At 39.4% G+C, this 21,093-nt stretch overlaps 1 protein-coding gene across 1 annotated transcript in view; it reads left to right on the top strand.

Moving 5' to 3' along the window:
* LOC126234495 (uncharacterized) overlaps positions 1-16,522 on the top strand; it is a 120,679-nt gene extending 104,157 nt beyond the window's left edge. Inside the window, exon 6 of the mRNA XM_049943191.1 lies at positions 15,786-16,522. Coding sequence (XP_049799148.1) covers positions 15,786-15,929 — 144 coding nt within the window. The 3' untranslated portion in view covers positions 15,930-16,522. The remainder of the gene's footprint in view (positions 1-15,785) is intronic.
* The last annotated feature ends 4,571 nt before the right edge of the window (positions 16,523-21,093 follow it).

Genomic DNA, 21,093 nt, shown 5'->3' with positions numbered 1-21,093 from the left:
TTCAACACAATCTGGAACCACAACACCCTAATTCAGTAGTTAACCTTTCCTCCAAACCTCTCTCCCAATCCGAAACCTCTGTCCTATCCAAAGGCCTCACCTTCAGCCTCACTCCCAGATTCAACCAAACAGCCCTCGTCAAAGATTTACTGTCCTACTCTCGTACTCTCTGCTGGAAATATCAATTTGCTACAAAGAAAAATGATCCTAATCCTACTCCCAATGATCCAACTCCCCAGGACACTATCCAAATTGAACCCTGCCTGGAACAGTTCCGTCCTCCGTCGCAGCGGGACCCACCTCCTCTTCCTCAAAATCACCCTCTCCAAACCTTACAGGAATTTCTGACTTCCAGCCTTGCATCTCAATCCTTCTTAAAAAACCTTAATCCTACTCCCAACATCACCACTGCTGAAGCCCAGGCTATCCGTGATCTGAAGGCTGACCGATCCATCGTCATTCTTCCGGCGGACGAGGGTTCCACGACCGTGGTACTTGATCGTCGGGAGTATGTGGCTGAGGGACTGCGTCAGCTTTCAGACAACACCACATACAAAGTTTGCCAAGGTAATCCCATTCCCAATGTCCAGGCGGAGCTTCAAGGAATCCTCAGAACCTTAGGCCCCCTACAAAACCTTTCACCTGACTCCATCAACCTCCTGACCCCACCAACACCCCGCACCCCTACCTTCTACCTTCTTCCTAAAATTCACAAACCCAATCATCCCGGCCGCCCCATTGCCTACGTAGCTCAAAACCTTCAACCCATTACATGCAGTCTCCCATCCTTCATCAGAGACACCAACCACTTTCTCGAACGCCTGGAATCCTTACCCAATCTGTTATCCCCGGAAACCATCCTTGTAACCATTGATGCCACTTCCTTATACACAAATATTCCGCACGTCCAGGGCCTCGCTGCGATGGAGCATTTCCTTTCACGCCGATCACCTATCACCCTACCTAACACCTCTTTCCTCATTACCTTAGCCAGCTTCATCCTGACCCACAACTTATTCACTTTTGAAGGCCAGACATACCAACAATTAAAGGGAACAGCCATGGGTACCAGGATGGCCCCCTCGTACGCCAACCTATTCATGGGTCGCCTAGAGGAAGCCTTCTTGGTTACCCAGGCCAGCCAACCCAAAGTTTGGTACAGGTTTATCCCGTAACTACCCTCCCGACCTGGTACAGAAGCAAATAACCAGAGCCACTTCCTCATCCCCTCAAACCCAGAACCTCCCACAGAAGAACCACAAACGTGCCCCACTTGTGACAGGATACTTTCCGGGACTGGACCAGACTCTGAATGTGGCTCTCCAGCACACCAGGCAAAGATGCTGTTAAATGACAGTTGAGGTATGACTGGCGACAACTTGAAATTAGTGGAGATTGAGGCCTGGTGGGTAACGGGAAGAGAGGAGCCACATTCAGAGTCTGATCCAGTTCCGGAAAGTACCCTGTCACAAGTGGGGCACTTTTGTGGTTCTTCTGTGGGAGGTTCTGGGTTTGAGGGGATGAGGAAGTGGCTCTGGTTATTTGCTTCTGTACCAGGTCAAGAGGGTAGTTGCGGGATGAGAAAGCTGTTTTCAGGTTATTGGTGTAATGGTTCAGGGATTCCGGAGTGGAACAGATTCGTTTGCCACGAATACCTAGTCTGTAGGGAAGGGACCGTTTGATGTGGAGTGGGTGGCAACTGTCATAATGGAGGTACTGTTGCTTGTTGGTGGGTTTGATGTGGACGGACGTGTGAAGCTGGCCATTGGACAGATGGAGGTCAATGTCAAGGAAAGCGGCATGGGATTTGGAGTAGGACCAGGTGAATCGGATGGAACCAAAGGAGTTGTGGTTGGAGAGGAAATTCTGGAGTTCTTCTTCACTGCGAGTCCAGATCATGAAGATGTCATCAATAAATCTGTACCAAACTTTGGGTTGGCAGGCCTGGGTAAACAAGAAGGCTTCCTCTAAGCGACCCATGAATTGGTTGGCGTACGAGGGGGCCATCCTGGTACCCATGGCTGTTCCCTTTAATTGTTGGCATGTCTGGCCTTCAAAAGTGAAGAAGTCGGTCAGGTTGAAGCTGGCTAAGGTAATGAGGAAAGAGGTTTTAGGTAGGGTGGCAGGTGATCGGCGTGAAAGGAAGTGCTCCATCGCAGCGAGGCCCTGGACATGCAGAATACTTGTGTATAAGGAAGTGGCATCAATGGTTACAAGGATAGTTTCCGGGGGTAACAGATTGGGTAAGGATTCCAGGCGTTCGAGAAAGTGGTTGGTGTCTCTGATGAAGGATGGGAGACTGCATGTAATGGGTTGAAGGTGGTGTTCTACGTATGCAGAGATACGTTCTGTGGGGGCTTGGTAACCAGCTACAATGGGGCGGCCGGGATGATTGGGTTTGTGAATTTTAGGAAGAAGGCAGAAGGTAGGGGTGCGGGGTGTCGGTGGGGTCAGGAGGTTGATGGAGTCAGGTGAAAGGTTTTGTAGGGGGCCTAAGGTTCTGAGGATTCCTTGAAGCTCCGCCTGGACATCAGGAATGGGATTACCTTGGCAAACTTTGTATGTGGTGTTGTCTGAAAGCTGACGCAGTCCCTCAGCCACATACTCCCGACGATCAAGTACCACGGTCGTGGAACCCTCGTCCGCCGGAAGAATGACGATGGATCGGTCAGCCTTCAGATCACGGATAGCTTGGGCTTCAGCAGTGGTGATGTTGGGAATAGGATTAAGGTTTTTTAAAAAGGATTGAGAAGCAAGGCTGGAAGTCAGAAATTCCTGGAAGGTTTGGAGAGGGTGATTTTGAGGAAGAGGAGGTGGGTCCCGCTGTGACGGAGGGCGGAACTGTTCCAGGCGGGGTTCAATTTGGATAGTGTCTTGGGGAGTTGGATCATTAGGAGTAGGATTAGGATCATTTTTCTTCGTGACAAAGTGATATTTCCAGCAGAGAGTACGAGTGTAGGACAGTAAATCTTTGACGAGGGCTGTTTGGTTGAATCTGGGAGTGGGGCTGAAGGTGAGGCCTTTGGATAGGACAGAGGTTTCGGATTGGGAGAGAGGTTTGGAGGAAAGGTTAACTACTGAATTGGGGTGTTGTGGTTCCAGATTGTGTTGATTGGAATTTTTAGGTTTTGGAGGGAGTTGAGCTGGAAGTGGGAGATTGAGTAGATGGGAGAGACTGGGTTTGTGTGCAATGAGAGGAGGTTGAGATTTGCTGGAAAGGTTGTGAAGGGTGAGTGAGTTGCCTTTCCGGAAGTGGGAAACCAGGAGATTGGATAGTTTTTTGAGGTGGAGGGTGGTATGCTGTTCTAATTTGCGGTTGGCGTGTAGGAGGATGCTCTGAACAGCCGGTGTAAACATGTCAGTAAATTAGCCTACTATGCCTATTTTCATTCCTGCTTTAATATGGCATCATATTTTGGGGCAATTAGTCATTAAGAGAGAAAATATTCATTGCACGAAAACGTGTAATCAGAATAATAGCTGGAGCCCACCCAAGATCACCTTGCAGACATTTATTTAAGGAACTTGGAATATTCACAATACCTTGACAATACATATATTCACCTATGAAACTTGTCATTAATAACCCCTCCCAGTTCAAAAACAACAGCTAAGTGCATGGCTACAGCACTAGAAGAAAGGATGATCTTCAGTATTCTGCATTAAATCTCACTTTGGCGCAGAAAGGGATGAATTATGCTGCCGCAAAAATCTTTGGTTGTTTGCCAAATAGCATTAAAAGTCTGACAAATAGCCAATTAAAAGAATTCCTGAATGACAACTCCTTCTACTCAATATATGAATTCTTAGATATGAAGTAGTAACTGAAAAAAAAAATGGTTCCTTAAGTATTTTGTGTAAAGAAAACTTACAGTATGTTAAAGTGACACGTTCTGAAACATTACGAAATGTCGTATTCATGATCTATGGAACAAGGATTAATGTATGTATGTGACATGCAAAGGATCCTAACACAGCATAGCAAATTACTCTACACAATACTGTTTTAATATTTGCAGTATATTATTTACACGATTAATCATGCTTAGCAACTATGCAGTTCCCTTTGCCCTATTACGTGTGCCACTTTCGTCAGTTGCGGGTTGTGATCTGACCATTTTTGCGAAGTCCTACATATGGCAAGTGCATTTTTTAACATACATTGCTAATTATGTGCAACTAACAATTGGGCAAGAAGGACAGGTGCTCAGTACCTGCTTTTTGCTGCTCCCTGATGAATTTCTTCCTCACGGAAGAGAACAATGCCCATTTCTATTAGGTACTATCAGGCTGTATATTAAAATGTGGACATTGCTTCTGTCTGTTTCTTCATCACATGTTTATTTTCTTCATTTGATATATATGTCCACAAAACAGCACCAATTAAGCTTCTACTGTAATACAAACACCAGTCAACTTTTTTCCAGACAAAACTTTGTGTTCACAGTCCAGCTACTCGTACTATTACCCCTTCCAGGTCTTTGCTTCATAACAAAGTGACTCAGTTGTTGCCAGTTATGGGGATATGGAAATTTTATTACAAAGATTAGTATGTGCAGTTGATAAAAGGAAATCGATCAAATGACTACCCTAACATTAAAAAGACTTTGCTTTGTTGTCAACTTGTGTGACATAAATGGGAAGTTCAAACAATTGTAGGCATACAGATGCTTCGAAAATAGAGAAGGAAGTTTTAACGGTGAGCTGCAACAATTCTTCTGCAGATGTATACAAATTGGACCATGATAGTTGGTACATTGACAGTGGTGCAAGACGACATGTAACTAGAGACCTGAAAATATAGCATCTGTGTTTGGCGAAATTTGCATCTTTTAGTGCGAATATGCATTCATTTATGTCACACAAATTTAAGAAGTTGTCACATTATGTGCCTGAAGACAAAACCATAGTGTGTTTAAATTGACTGTTAAAAAGAGCATTTTGACTGTAATATTTATTTTAGCAAGAACTTCAACAGTTTTTTTCCAAAATGACTTTTACTTGTTTTCGTCTTTTGGCTCTTTTTAAGCTTCCAACAAATGATTCTTTATTCAGCAGCATTTTGCCAATGGTGAAAAGTGTGACTCTGATTTAATGTACTTCTCATTTTCTTTTCTTGCCCAATTTGACAGTTAGAAAGCTCTCAGAATATTGAGTTTGGTCTTTCATGACCATTCATAGACATCTGGTCCATACATAGTAATTCTACATACAGATCAACAACATACTTAGAGACAAGTTAAACTGAAAATAACTCTATTTGAACATTAGAGACAGCCTTGTGGAGTGGTTGAAATATGTTGAGAGGTTTTGTTTTCTGGTCTCTGTAGTGTAGATTCTATAAACTGGCAGTTAGGTGCAAGAGCAAACAAAATAGAATTGTGACCACTAAAGGGAATGGTTATAGGTTCACCAATCCCTTATGGTGTTGTGGGGGTATTAATCTAACTGTATGATGAAACATGATTAGCATTTTCATTCATTTCAAAATAAGAAAGGAAAACAATGAGCAATGTACAATAGAAAGCATTCAGCAATGGCTACTACACAGTTGCTTGTGTGGGTTAGCATTGGTGTCAATGACATAGTTCATTCCTGAGCTTTACCAGTATTTGATGCAACCACAGTTCAAAACACTCACACCTTAAAACTATCGCGTTAAAGTGTTCACAATCAATGTGTTTACATGGGGCTTCCAAAACTGCATTTCATAAACCAGTTTCCAAATTCTACTTCTGGCTGATCATGTAAACACCCCAAATTGATTCTGGAAATGTGGCTCTAGTTGCTGTATTTCAACTTCCACTCCCATTCAAATGCACAACAATTTCTGAAACATACAGAGGTCTTCGGCTAAGTGGACAGAATGACTTTCTGTGCAGTGAAGGAGAAGCAGAAATATTAAAACTGAGTATGAAGTTGTCTACATCTTATATTTAATAGAAGAGAATCAGCCATTGTACTGACTTAACAAAAACAGAAACAACTGATTTCCAAATGCAGTACTGCACCGGTCTAGCAAAACTGCTTCAACCCTTAACATGTAAACATGACAGCAAAAAACATTTTCTGAAGTTCCGTTTTGTCTTCCAGAAGTTTTTGGCATGTAAATGTGATTGTAGCAACTTTTGAAAAGCTAGCAGACACACACACACACACACACACACACACACACACACACACACACACAACCCCCCCCCCCCTTCCCCTCCGATGCTAGGTCCCACAGATGAGTCTTACATTGCATTATGTGGCGTGTATAGAGGACATTCAGCCACCCACAGTTGAAGTTGCACCAGAGCATCAAATGCACTAATAAGTCATTGCATTCATACACTTTTTATTTTGTAAACACTTTCTGATCCATATTATTTATCCAAATTGTGCTTTGCAGATGATACACAGTACTACTAGCCAAAAATTCACAACTTTTCAATACAGAAAATGAAGCTACTTCAGACAGTCAGTGAAAAAATAGTCATCTAGATACAATGGAGTACATGTTGAAGCATTTGGTACAGGTTGGGTTGAGTGCAGGTATTAAATGGGCAGAACAATATTTTGAATATGTTTGGATTTGTCGACATGGATCTTGTAACTTATTTTCTGTTGAGGGGGAGGGGGGGGGGGAGAATAGATCAGATAATTGAAAATGATAGCAAGTCTTAGGTAATTTTCAAAAACAATAATGCTGTTGCATTCAATAATGAAAATGAGCTTTATTGTTTGGCTGTGAAGGTTATTCCTGTAGAAAAGTCTTGTGGTGTTGTTGAATGATGACGCTTTACAGATAAAGCATTAAAAACTTGATCATCGAAATAAACACTATGTGCACCATTTTTCGAAAGATCGTGGTACAGAGATAACAACTGGTAGCAGCTTTTGTGAGGGACGTATCTGTGGTTAACATCATTGGCTGGCATTTAGTGATAGAGTGTATAAACTCACTAAACCTGGAGTATTAATTTGTGGAAATGTTTGTGGACCAGTAGAAGAAAATGATTTGCAGGGTCACTGATACTTTTCTGTTTTTAAGGATGATCTTTTCCAGTTTCAAGTTAACATTTCCTTTGTGACACTAAACTGAAATTACTGTGAAAGTGTTATGTTCAGATAGTGGTAAGAAGATCCACAGTAAAGCATGGTAAATGGCAGCATTATTTGCAAACAATCTAAGAGGGCTTTTCAGATTGTCTCCTAAATCATTTATATAAATTGGGAACAGCAGATGGCCTGTATCATTTCTTTAGGAAACACCAGATGTCACTTCCATTTTACTTGCTAACTTTCCATTTATTACTACGAACTTTGACCTTTCTGGCAGGCAGTCATGAACAACTGAGAAATTACTCCATAGATACATGTTTGATTAGAAGTTGCTTGTGAGCAACAATGTTAAATGCTTTCTGGAAGTCTATAATATGGAATCAATTTGAGATCCCCCTGTCAACAGCACTAATTACTTTGTCTGAATAGAGAGCTACTTGTGTTTCACAAGAATTTTTTTTTCTGATTCTATGTTGGCTGTGTCAATAGGTGTTTCTTCGAGATAATTCATAATTTGTGAACACAGTATATGTTCCGTAATACTACTGCAAATCCATTTTAGTTATATGTGTCTGTAATTCAGTGGATTATTCCTGTTTCCTTTCTTGACTATTGACATGAGCTGTGTAGCTTCCAAATATTTATGTATGGATCTTTCATTGAGTGAGTGGTTGTATATGATTCCCAAGTACGGGCCTATTATATCAGCGTACTCTGAAAGGAACCTAATTGGAATACATCTGAATTGGCAGTGGCCTTTATTAAGTGATTTTGTTTTCTTCACTACTCCAGGGGTATCTGTTTTTGATTTACTCCTGTTGACAGCTGTTCTTGATTTAAATTCTGGAATATTTACTTCATCTTCTTTGGTGAAGGAATTTTAGAAGACCATCTTTAGTAACTCCACTTTCATGACACTCTCTTTGGTAACATAACCTTGGTATAGTGCAGTGAAGGTATTGCTTATGTCATGGCTCTGGTGTACCTTTCATATGACCAGAATCTCTTTGGATTTTCTGCCAAATTTCAAGACAGACTTTCATTGTGAAAACTACTAAAAACATCTCGCATTGAAGTCCACGCTTAATTTTGAACTTCACTAAGACGTTGGCAATCTCATAGATGTATGTGCCAGACAATGGAAAATGGAAAATCCAGGATGGAATGTACAGGGTATATACGAACCGGGAGATCCGGGGAAAACCAGGGAATTTTTTTAATTCCAGGAATTTTTCATTTTGTTTTTTCAGTTAATTTTTTGTAATTTTGAATGGTAAGAACCAATTCTCTAACAAAGGATGTTACTGTATCATGCTACTGTACAATAATACTGCAGCATAAAACTTAAAACTTAAATTGGAATGGAAATACGCCACATACAACAACAAAACACAGTGCACATACAAGCGTCTGCCAACAGCAAAATGTGTCAAAGGCTTTAGGAAGACTATGCAATGCTTCGTAACAACAAATTGCCTCCGATGAGCGTGACGCCACAACTGTTAACATTAGATTCGTTTTAGCGGTTGCGAGCGGGAACATGCGCAAGAGCAGTTGAATAGAGTTGAGTAGTATCATCTTCCACTCCTGGGGCTACAGAAATGTGGCTGTTGGCTGTGTAAGCAGTCACAAGAGAGGGAGAGCAGTGGGCTGGGGGGGGGGGATGTCAAATCGGCCGACTGGAAGCGGGGAAGGCACAATAGGACATTTTAATTTCTACTGCCCTAAATATAGTTTGATGGCATCCATTACAAAATATACACGTTTCAATTCCACAGACCGAAATACAGTGACATGCAATAGAAGACTGCCGTGTGAAAGGCGTGGCACTGCGCTTTGGCACACTTAAGACCAAATAACGTGTCCTACATTTCCTCGAACACACATGTTTCATGCATCAGAGTCTTCAGAAAGATGTGCACTACAAACTGAACATTTTTTTTTTTATATATACGTCCTATCTCATTGAGCTCGAGGGACGCCACTATCTAGTATTGTCCCGGTTCGGAAATATCGTAGATACGGGGCTGATGCGCAGAGCAGTCTCAGTTATAATAGAGAAGTGAGTAGTCTCCATGTGACCCGTGTTTACATTTAGTGATTTTGCTGTTTCCTCTTTGTTTATTGCACTCACGTCAACAACAAAAAGATGGATTTGTGTTGCTGGAAGCTATCATCTGAATTAAAATACATTCATATAATTACAGATGGCTGAAATACGTTATTAGTTTCAGATTTTATTTTATTTCCACCTTTCTGACCGTGAAGCATTAATTCCCTTGCAGAACAACGAAGTTATTTTTCACCAGCTGCGACATAGTTGCGTATACGAACAGTGATCCAGTACTGTCAAATGTTTTTTATTCCAGTCTTTGATCAGAATATCAATTCTTTTGACGATGAACAGTTTCAGTCTGTAATGACCATCCCCAGATTTTTTCTACACTAGGTCCTAAAGCCATTACGGCCTTATCACTTTAGGACATGGTGTAGAAAAAATCTGAGCATGGTAATTGATATTGTGGTCAAAGACATTGCAAGTCGATAACATTATTAGTTGGTGGAAATAAGAGAGAAAGGCGGGTGAATGAAGTTGCACTAGGAGGTTCCCTTTTCTATCATTATAATGAGGAATCCTTAAATGCCATCAGTTATTACAGTAGGTATTCATTTATTTATTTGTTTTGTATTACTAAAATTAAAAGAAGGTGCTGAGGCAGAAACCATTGCTAATGTTGACTGGTGTACCTACTCACCATAACTGAATACATAAAATAAATGCAAGCTTACTAAAATTAAAGACAAGCATCACAGATTAATTGTAAAAAGATAAAAGCAGCCTTTACTTGCCTGAAGTGATGATAGGTGTGTCGCAATCGAATGTACACCATGTATACACATGAAGTGTCATAACTTCATGGCCGATAGTGTTGCGAGTTTGCAGTAAAATTAAATATGGTGTGTACTGGGTATACAATTGGCACTCCTCTCACACGTGCAGCGCAAAAAACATATCCGATTGCGCAATGCGTACTGCTGCTGGTTGTTGGTTACATATCGTCAAGGCAACTATGTTTTCTTCAAGATGGCATACGAGCGTCTCAAAATAAATTCGACAGTGTGATTTTTTTCAAAGAGGAATACAGATGAAAATCTAGTGATCGTTAAATCTATGAACTGAGATATTCTTATTGTAATTGGATATGATATGAAGGACACTTGATGGAATGCTATTTTGGGGGTTTTACGTGACATAAAAATAAAATTTTTCTTTCGGATGAAACAGATGAACGAGGCAAAGTTAGCACCACCACACACTATCTGAATTCTTCCCCCAGAGACCAGTTTCTCTGAAGGTCACAGGTGCGAACTAGTGCTACAAAATCCTTGGTTCTTTGTTTCTCGCCATCCCCATCCCACCTCTTTTACGTACAGACCCCTTAGCTTTTCACTCTTATTAACTTGTGCACAATGTTTTAGCGGTGGTCTCTGTCATACATATTAGCCTGTCTTCCACATTTCAGCTCCAGGTTTTCAAATCTCATTTGGTGAAGTCACCCACCAGGTCTCATTCCGTCTGGTAAGTCTCCCTTGACTCGAGGTTCCGGGTGACTTATCTGAACTCTTAACCCTTTACCTAAACCTCTCCAGTCCTTTTCCGTCACCCCTCTTCTTTCCCCTTCAGCCTTTCTGCCAGAAGGTAGAGCCACTGGCTCTGAAATCTTGCATACTTAAAATCCTTTTTATATGTCTGTTCTCCTTCCACCACTTTGGAGTAGATTTTTCATGTATTGAATTATGTTATATTGTCAAAAATTGATTATTTTCTTTGTTAGGTTGTACATTAAAGATGAGAAAAAGTGTAAGAATTCTTAAAAAAAAGTGTGAGGTGAGTTCTTGACCAATTTCACATGTAATTGTCTTTTCTGTGGGAACGCCGAAGTGCTCAATGGAATGTGTATTCAGTCAGGTAACCCTTGAAATGTTCCGTGCACAGCAGTGAAATTTATAATCTTGCTTGTTGGAAATATTCAGCTGTTGCAATTTAAGTTATGCTCGTAGGATTCTGCTTAACAACACCCTCAGGGGGGGGGGGGGATTTCTTGTACCTATATTGTGTGTATATTAATTTAAAGCATTAACTCTTCCTGTTTGTGTGTGCGTGCCCTATTTAACAGTGATGTTCTGCTGGCCCACTTCATCACATGTTCTATGTCCTGAATTTCTACTGTCATTGGCTGGCGAGATTGCAATCTCAGTCTCAGTGCTTCAGAAGCTGTGATTGGTGGAATTCATATTTGTAGCTCCATAATGCAAAAATATGCATGTTGTTGCACAACAAAAATCTTTCCAAAACACATTGTTTTTTGATGGGTTTCATTTTCTAAAGTGCCAGGAATTTCTACGCCAATTTATAAAATCTTTAACATTCAAAGGACTGATAAGTTTTACAGCTCCATTGGAAAGTATATTGTCACTTCACACGGGAAGAATGTACTTTCACACAGTGTGTAGTGTATTTTTACCTGGGAGAAAGTGTATTTTACCAGGAAGACTTTGAAAAATCTGGGCTGCCATAAAGTATCAGTATTAATTAGTTTTTAATGGAAGTATTTAGTATTGTTTCAAAGGATGTCTTGTGTCCACCACTAGTACTATAAATATCTTAATTGATTTTTTAATGTTTAAGTGTCTGCCAATGATTACACATGATTGGGGGACACATGTACTACCAAGCTGAGATTTATTCTGACATTTTCAGTTATAATTGGAGTTAGTCTTATAATAGACAGAAGGAGCAAATTCTAAGTTTATGCGCACCTATGGTACTGAGTTTTGCCCCAACAATTTCGCTTGCAGCTTGTAGTTATATCTTGCTAGAAATAAGTTTCTTCTCTACTGCAACAAATGATAGCTTATCTTATTAATATACGAGGTACGACAATAAAGTGATGAGACTGATTTTCTTTGCAAGATGTGGAAACCCTGCAAGCTTGCGTAGGCGCAATATCTTTGACCTTGGTCTATAAGCTGCTTCTAGTCCAAGCGGCACATCGATGCAACTGCTCAGTCGTGAGTTGTGCTGTAATAAGTTAACACGTGTTTGTGTCTCTTGTCACAGAAATGGAACTGCATGATATTACACAATGGTATGCCATTTCGTTTTGCGTTAAATTGGGTGAGAACGCGACGACAACTTACGGTAAGCTTCAGAAGGCTTTTGGAGAGGAGGTTATGTCAAGAGCTCAAGTTTTTCAATGGCATAAAATGTTTAGTGAAGGCAGAACGAATGTTGAAGATGAGACCACAGTGGATGACCATCAACCTCGTGGACGGATGTCAACTTGGTCAGGGTGCGTGAACCCGTACATTCTGATCGAAGATTATCCATGAAAATGATTGCAGAAGGACTGAACTTCAATCAAGAAATGGTTCGTTTAATGATAACTGAGGATCTTGGTATGAGAAAGATTTGTGCAAAAATGGTCCCCAAAAATCTCTCACCACAACAGCGAGAAACATGGAAAAATGTGGCAGCCGATCTGTTAGAGCAAAATCCCCCCCGCCAGTACGGTCCAGAGACAAAAGGCCAAAGCTCACAATGGGATCACCCAGACCAAAAAAAAGCTCGCATGTCAAAGTCAAAAGTGAAATGCATATGCTTGTGTGCTTCTTTGATTCCAAGGGAATTGTTCATAAAGATTGGGTGCCTCCTGGACAAACACTTAACCAATATTACTACAAAGAAATTTTAGAAAAACTTTGTAAAAGAGTTCTTTGTGTCCGTGCCAACATTGCTGATAATTGGATGCTGCATCACGATAATGTGCCATCCCATACTGCTCTGTCAGTACAGCAATTTTTAACCTCAAAACAAATTTCAGTACTACCACAGCCACCTTATTCACCAGATATCGCTCCGTGTGAATTTTTTCTATTTGCAAGAGTCAAAACGGTGGTCAAGGGACACCATTTTCAAACAAATCAAGGTGTCCAAAAAGCCATGACGAGGGTCTTGGAGGATATTACAGAAGATGAATTCCAGAAATGTTACCATCAGTGTTACAATCAATGGCAGAAGCACTGGAAAAGTGTGTGCCATCAGAAGAGAAATACTTTGAAGGAGACAACACTAAACTTGAATAAAATGGTAAGCACCCCCCCCCCTCCCCCCCCTCCCCAATCAGTCTCATTACTTGATTGTCGCACCTCGTACACTTAGATTTGCCCTAAAAACCTCACTGCAGGCAGTTTTGTTTTTACCCAACTTTCTGTAACATTTAAGTGAGCTCTATTTCATTTTAGGAGTACTTCAGACTCCATCGTTTTGTTAAGAATGCTTCAGCAATTGACCATTAGGATTTTCATCTTTTCACCTATAGGCATATCTGTATTCCTTTGGGTCTTATACTAACACTTCGGGGTCTCCTGCCACTATTATTATGTGAACTGAAAAGACAGTCACTTAAGCTAAAAAAAACCTAATGCACATTTGGTTCAGAACCAGAGGGCCTTAGTCAGTTGTGGGGACAATGCTGTAGGTTATGAGCTTTCTCGAAATTCTCTGAGGAAGCTGGTCAACTCAGACTTCTGTGGTAGTCACTGGAATGATCCAAGTAAGATCATGGAGCTCTGATGAAAGGCAGACAGAGAGCAGAAAATTTAAATTCTGCATTTAAAAATGTATTCAAGCATTTAGATACTACTGTATTAATGGTTGACTGCTGCACACACAAATGAGTATAATATAAATATTAACAATGTGCAGTATTGGAAAAACAATTAATGCTACTTCAAGCAGTCAAGGGACAAGGCCCAGACATAATTTCAGCTAGATTTTATGTCAAATATGCCACAAAATGGGCTCTTTTCCTAGCTCGTATTTATTGAGAATCCCTAGCACAACTAAAAGTCCTAAATTACTGGTAAAGAGCACAGGTCAGTTCTGATGCCTGGAATTATAGACCATTATCGCTAACATCCTTCTGTTCAAAGATCCTAGAGCACATTTTAAGCTCAAAAATTATGATGTTCTTGGAGGTAAACAAGCACTGTAATGGAACCAGCAGAGATTAAGAAAAAAAACAGTCATGTGAAACCCAGCTTGGTTTATTTACATACATCTTGCAAACAATAGATGAACTACTAACCAAGATATGATTATACAGTGTATCTCTGTAAATATGACATCAGCTTTAGGTATATTTGGCTTATAGAATCCAGTAAGTCCCATAGTGCTCAGTGCCACTTGAACCTCTTTTTTTTCTTTTTTTTAAAAGAATCCCGTACTTTATACTGGACAGTGGCAATTCCACAAAAACAAACATAACAGCCAATAGCCCCAAGGAAGTGTAATAGTACCTCTAATGTTTTCAGTATATATAAAAGATTTATCTAGCAGGATCAACACATTCTAATCTTGTTCACTTGTGTATAGAAAGGTATTGTCATTGGACAGTTGTAAGGAATTGCAGAAAGATTTGGCAAATATTTCCAGTTGGCGTAGTGAATGGCAGCTCTGTTTAAGTGTGCATAATTCTAAGATAATTTCCATAGAAAAGAAAGAGAACCTGGTAGTATCTCATTACAAGACCAGTGCTGAACATTACGAGCATGTCACATGATATAAGAATGTCGGGGTATAGCTAAGAAACAATATGACCTGTGGCAAGGTGCCTCACACCGCGCGGCTTTCCATCTCAAGGAAATGTATTATATTTGAACTGAGAATGTGTTAAAGAATTCTTCTACAAACCAGTTTAAGAACGTTGGTATGTAATTTTGTGGGCACATTCTGTACCCTTCATATATGCTGGAGGCACCTGCGCTTTTTTAAGTTGCTTGGGACTTTGCGGTGGGGGGAGAGATTCACGATAAATACAAGCGCATTAAGAGGTCAATGCCGTGTAGTACTCCTTGTAAAACCAAATTGGGAGTCCGTCTGAAACTGGGAACTTATTTGTTTTCTACTCTTTCAGTTGCTTCTATATGCCAGGGATGCCTATTACTATGTCCTCCATGCTGGAGTCTGTGTTATGATCAAACAATGGTTTGTTTATAGGATTCTCCTGCATGAATGATTTCATAGATGCTGAAATTTAATATTTTGGCTTTCCTTAAGCTATCTTTTACTGCCACACCAAACTGGTCAATGAGTGACTGGTAGAACCTTTAGAATCACTTACCGATTTTGCGTAGGACCAGAATTAAAAAAAAGTGTTCGTAATTAAGTAGATATGAAGCTAACAATAGAAGACAAACAGTAGCTGTTTGATATAACTGATGAAGTTGCAGTGGTTTCCCCCCCACCCCCCCACCCAAAGTAGCATTTTTCTTTCAAATATAATAGCATAATTTAACCTGGTGTAAGCTTATATAACACTAAGCAATAGTGATGGTTTATTGTCAATACAGTGTAAAGATTATTTCTTTGATCTGATTGCCTTTTGTTAGTGTATACTGTGGCTCATTCCATACCTGTAAAGGTTCTCCTTGATGGAATCTTGCAACACAATGGCTAAATGAATGAATTTAATGAAACCCATGAGTGCTTTCCTTCACATTTCTAAAGAAATGTTGATTTCTTTTGCAATGAGTTTCCATCTGCTATCTGTGGTGGTTGATTTTTTTTTCTGTATGCTTATTGTGACATTATGTAAACACTGATACAGGCTCTTGGCTAAGAACTAAAGATAAAGCTTAGCAGTAATAGTCTGACATGACTTTCACTCTTGTAGGTTCGCCCTTGGCACAATGGGATGTCAAGCCAAACATCTACGGCAAAAAAGAGGCCATGCACCACAGACTCTACTATCAGCAATGGGCCTGCACCAGCTAAACAATGCAAGCGCTCCCTGCATGGGAAAGTGAATGGTTTTTAAGTCTTTTAATGACGATTTACATGTACAATTATTGTAACTGCTGAGCTTCATCAGCTTCTTCGTTTTATTCTGTACTGAGTCATTTTAAGTCACTGTGTACAAAACATAGATTATTTAGAACTGTTTATATTAAAGTAAATGTGTAGTTTTAACTCATCTTGTTGTACTGCTGTCACTGAGGAGAAAAAAAGATAAAACATTCTTTGCATGGATACGAACATCCATATTGTTAGTTTTAGCTTCTAGTGCAATGATAAGTTTTATTATATCATATCTATTTTATTGTAAATAAATAATTTTACACAAGAAACCACAGCGTCAGGTGTGATCAGTAAGACTGGAGATTTGGAAAGGTAAGAAGGTATTTTGTTAATTAGATAAACAAGATTTTAATATGCTGTGTTTTATAAGATTTTTCACCCCCTCGTTGTTGATATACTGTGTAATTTATATCTTTGAGAATTCAGCCAGGTTGACACTTTCATGGTTATGGTCAATATTTTCATTCAGTCAGTTGCTTCTGGTGAAGACAGTGTAGGTGATTGGCAAAAGTTTGAGACTTTACTTAGAATTACTCAACAAGGAAAGCAAGACTGTTTTATACATTAATAGTGTGTGTTGAAACAATAATTAAGCCTCACCATATCAAGATTGTTTCACAAAAAATAAATGTTACGAATTTTTATTTCTTGTTTGAGAAATTTCAACCTAATATTTTCCTCCATTAAAGAAAAATCAGTGCCATTTGTAGAAAGTAAAAAAAGATTCATACGTATTTTACTTCATTTGTCACTGTTTCACGACTTCAAAACAAAGGATATATGTAGCAGACTTTATATCTGAAACCTTTTTATGCGTATTTTGGAATTAAACTTGGTGTCTAGAACAAAAGTGGCACCGCATAAAGTGTGATGAACATATGTTGATAACCCCAGTAAGTGGACTTAAGGACAAGGGAAAAGCCTTAGTTGTGGAGTTATAATGTTGGGGAGTATAGCAAGATCATTGTTTGGTTGGTATGACAGGCTTTAACAAAAAGATAAAACATTCCACTGAGTTCCTTGTGGTTGGTTATAAGATGTCTACCACGCAATGAAGATGTTTCTATCTTCATTTTGCAAACATTTTCAGCATTCAATTTCAGTGAGGAATCATAATACCCACAGCTCTAGACAGTGTTGACTATGACATCATGCTGCTTGATGAAGACATTCTGTACCAGTCATTCAGTCAAGGTGAATTGCCTAAAACGTCTTCAGAATAACTGGAAGTGAGTGAGTTCCATGTTCCATGGATCATTTTTGCACGATATATCATAAAGATATAGAATGAGATATTTTACATTCATATTGCAAATTAATTTCTAAGTGTGCTTACTTCCTGAACATTTTTAAGGCTCTTCTTCTTCTTCTTTTTCTTTAAAAGATATGCAGGTGTGAGTTAATGATTCCTACCCACCACCTTTTACACATTACAATAATCGAAATTCTCGTACGGAATAGGGGGAGCTGTCAAGGAAAAACTTTTTCAGTTTGGTTTCAAATTTTATTTTGCTTTCTGGCAGACATTTTACATCACTTTGTATGTGTTGTTGTTGTTGTTGTTGTGGTCTTCAGTCCTGAGACTGGTTTGATGCAGCTCTCCATGCTACTCTATCCCGTGCAAGCTTCTTCATCTCCCAGTACCTACTGCAACCTACATCCTTCTGAATCTGCTTTGTATAAGTGATCAAAAGTTTTAGTTGCAGCATTGTGCAGCCTTCTTTGTGCTAAGACAACCTTAATGTGGAGTAATGAATGCCATTTTTTCCTTCTGGTATTGTAATTATATACATCATTGTTCCTTTTGGATGGTAGCAGATTATTTACAAGAAACCTCATGAGAGAATAAATGTGATTTGAAGCAGTAGTCAGAATACCCAACTCCTAAAGCAGATGTGTACAAGATGATTGTGGATGAGCTCCACATATTATTCTTACGGCATGACTTTCTTTCTTAAAGATGAGTTACCCCTGAACATTATTCCACATGGCATTATTGAATGAAAATATGCAAAATATGTCAGCTTACTGGTTTCTCTCTCCCCAAGACTTCCAATGTGCCCTTTCCAGTTTAAATTCTCATCAATGGACAGCAGAATTCTAAAGTTTCCACCCTTTTTCCTCACCATGTGTTACAATTATTATTGTTTTAGTATCCCCAGATGTGCAGAAGTGACTGTGTTGTGTCATTTTAAAAGTAAAGGCGAGACCATTTGCGGAAAACTAGTTGTTGGATGACCCTTTGAGTGTCACCTGTGGAGAGTGAAATGAGGTGTCAGGACAAGAGTAGATTTCGAAGGAAACAACAAGTTTACCGTTATCAATCACTGTTTATTTATCTCCACAATGCGTTTCAAAGGTTTAAACCTCCATCATCAGGTGGACTTAGATTTGTTAGTATGACACATGTGTGTTGTGTTACAATTTTTGGAGGAACTTGTAGTGCTGTCTAATGGAGAAACAAAAAACACTATTTCAGATTTTTTTTTGAGTACCTCCAGGGGTCACAGGTTCCTTTCGCTGTCATAACACATATTCTGTTTCAATTATTTTATTTTTTCTGTCATCATGTTTTCACAAAATGAGAAGAGTGTGGCTTAATATTTTGAGGTGAACAGCTTGTATACTGCATCAACATCAAAGGGCTCATTGAGGCTATGGAATGGGGTTGTTCATTGACAGTTCAAGGAGAGGTGTGTAACATTGAATAATTGCAACAAATTATCATCAATTCCTAATTACCACTCAGTGAAAATGAAGGAAACCTAATAAATAATGAGAATAATTCTCTGTAAGATAATGGATACTGATCACTGCTGGACTGTTTGTGATGAAGTAAAGGTAATATCGATAATGCTGGATCTGCAAAGAGAGTACATGAAACATCTTTGTGCCTGTGGAAAGGACTCTGGATAAGCAGAGAATGGTCTGTCACAAGGATGGGTCCAGGGGAACCAGACACCCTCATCAATAACGTAAATGAAATTACACACAACCAAGTTGCCGTGTAGTGAAATTGAAAGATATTTTGATTTTCAATCATATGACAAAAAATGGATAAGCACTATCAAATCAGCAAGGCCAATGATAGATTTAAAACTATCTATACATACATAGCTCTATCAGCTCTCACCCATCCTTATTTTACCCAAGACCAATTGTTGTCTTTGCTTGAGCTCAGTTGCTGTTTCTTTAATCAGTTCAGTTCCTACTTGCTGTTGAATTTAATGATAGTGCTATAGTTTATTGTTTCTGTGCCGTTGTGATAGTTTCTAATTGTGGATAAGCTTGTAACTAGAAAGAAGAGGAAAACTGATGTTGATTAGTCTGCTGGCATTATGGTAATTGAAAAATTTGCATGCACTACTATAATAGACTAATTATGTATCTATAGCAGTTTAATGTTAGCTCTGGAGTTGTTTTTTGGAGGCTAGTAGAACTTTGGGGCTGCAATATTTCAGTATTTCGTGAGGCAGCGAAGTGGTAAATATTAAAACAAATATCATTAAATTATAATCAGTGTGTAAAAATACACTTGTATTTGGCTGTGTCAACCAAAAATCGCATTGATCAATGAAAATATCATGCAAATAGCGATGGTAGCATTTCTTTAAAAAATTTTGCTCAATATTCTATCATTATGGCGAAGTATTGCCCAAGCTGGTCACCTGGCAGTACTCAGTTATGAAAACCAGTTCCGATACTGAAAGACATAGAGAGATTTCTGGAGAGCGGATGGGGTATGTGATGACAGGATATGCTATAGTTCACTGGTTTCTAAAAGATTTTTTCAGCGGTCTGCTTGAATTCGTCCAATCTAACAGTCCTCCGTTCTTACCTGTGCCTCTCATCCAAAATTTATTTATGCTCTTGTAGTACTGTAATAACTAAAGCCAACAATTCCATGCACAATGAAATCATTAAATCCGCATGAATTCATGCGCTATGAAAAGAGTAAACATGCACAATTAAAGGAAAAACATGCAGTGTCAGAATTCAGTCTTTTGTTGTGATGTGTTTTATTTTATTTTAAGCAATGTACAGCAACCAGTTTTCCCAAATTTTCCATCGACTTTGGGTTGCTCTGTGTGTTGAGCCACTGAGCTTGCAATATCTCGATTTGGGAGGTGAGATGGTTTGAATCCATCCACTGGCAACCTTGAAAATGATTTTCAGTTGCTTCTCATTTTCAGTTTAGACAAATGTCAAGGCCTCTCACTACAGGCCACACCAATTCCTTGGAGAACAAACTTATTACAAAATGAATGAATTCCTAGAGTAGTAAGGCATCCTTTTGAGGAAACATAGAGAAAAGAAAATTTTACTTATGTCAAGAAGACAAAATTGTTTATCCTAACATAAATTATAGTGATAAAATGTAAATTTATTTATGTCATTGGTTAAAAAAATGTGTACTACCATTTATTCCACGCTATTAAGTATTCACTTGAAATTACTTACGTAATGAAGATAAAAATTTTATATTGTAATTTAAATCACCCCCCATGAACCATGGACCTTGCCGTTGGTGGGGAGGCTTGCGTGCCTCAGCGATACAGATGGCCGTACCGTAGGTGCAACCACAACGGAGGGGTATCTGTTGAGAGGCCAGACAAACATGTGGTTCCTGAAGAGGGGCAGCAGCCTTTTCAGTAGTTGCAGGGGCAACAGTCTGGATGATTGACTGATCTGGCCTTGTAACATTAACCAAAACGGCCTTGCTGCGCTGGTACTGTGAACTGCTGAAAGCAAAGGGAAACTACAGCCGTAATTTTTCCCGAGGACATGAAGCTTTACTGTATGCTTAAATGATGATGGCGTTCTCTTGGGTAAAATATTCCGGAGGTAAAATAGTCCCCCATTCGGATCTCCGGGCGGGGACTACTGAAGAGGACGTCGTTATCAGGAGAAAGAAAACTGGCGTTCTACAGATCGGAGCGTGGAATGTCAGATCCCTTAATCGGGCAGGTAGGTTAGAAAATTTAAAAAGGGAAATGGATAGGTTAAAGTTAGATATAGTGGGAATTAGTGAAGTTCGGTGGCAGGAGGAACAAGACTTTTGGTCAGGTGATTACAGGGTTATAAATACAAAATCAAATAGGGGTAATGCAGGAGTAGGTTTA

Source organism: Schistocerca nitens, chromosome 1 (assembly GCF_023898315.1).
Source record: "Schistocerca nitens isolate TAMUIC-IGC-003100 chromosome 1, iqSchNite1.1, whole genome shotgun sequence".
Classification (NCBI taxonomy): Eukaryota; Metazoa; Arthropoda; class Insecta; order Orthoptera; family Acrididae; genus Schistocerca; species Schistocerca nitens.
Note: the sequence above shows the minus strand (reverse complement) of the source record. Positions and strands in the feature narration are given on the sequence as shown.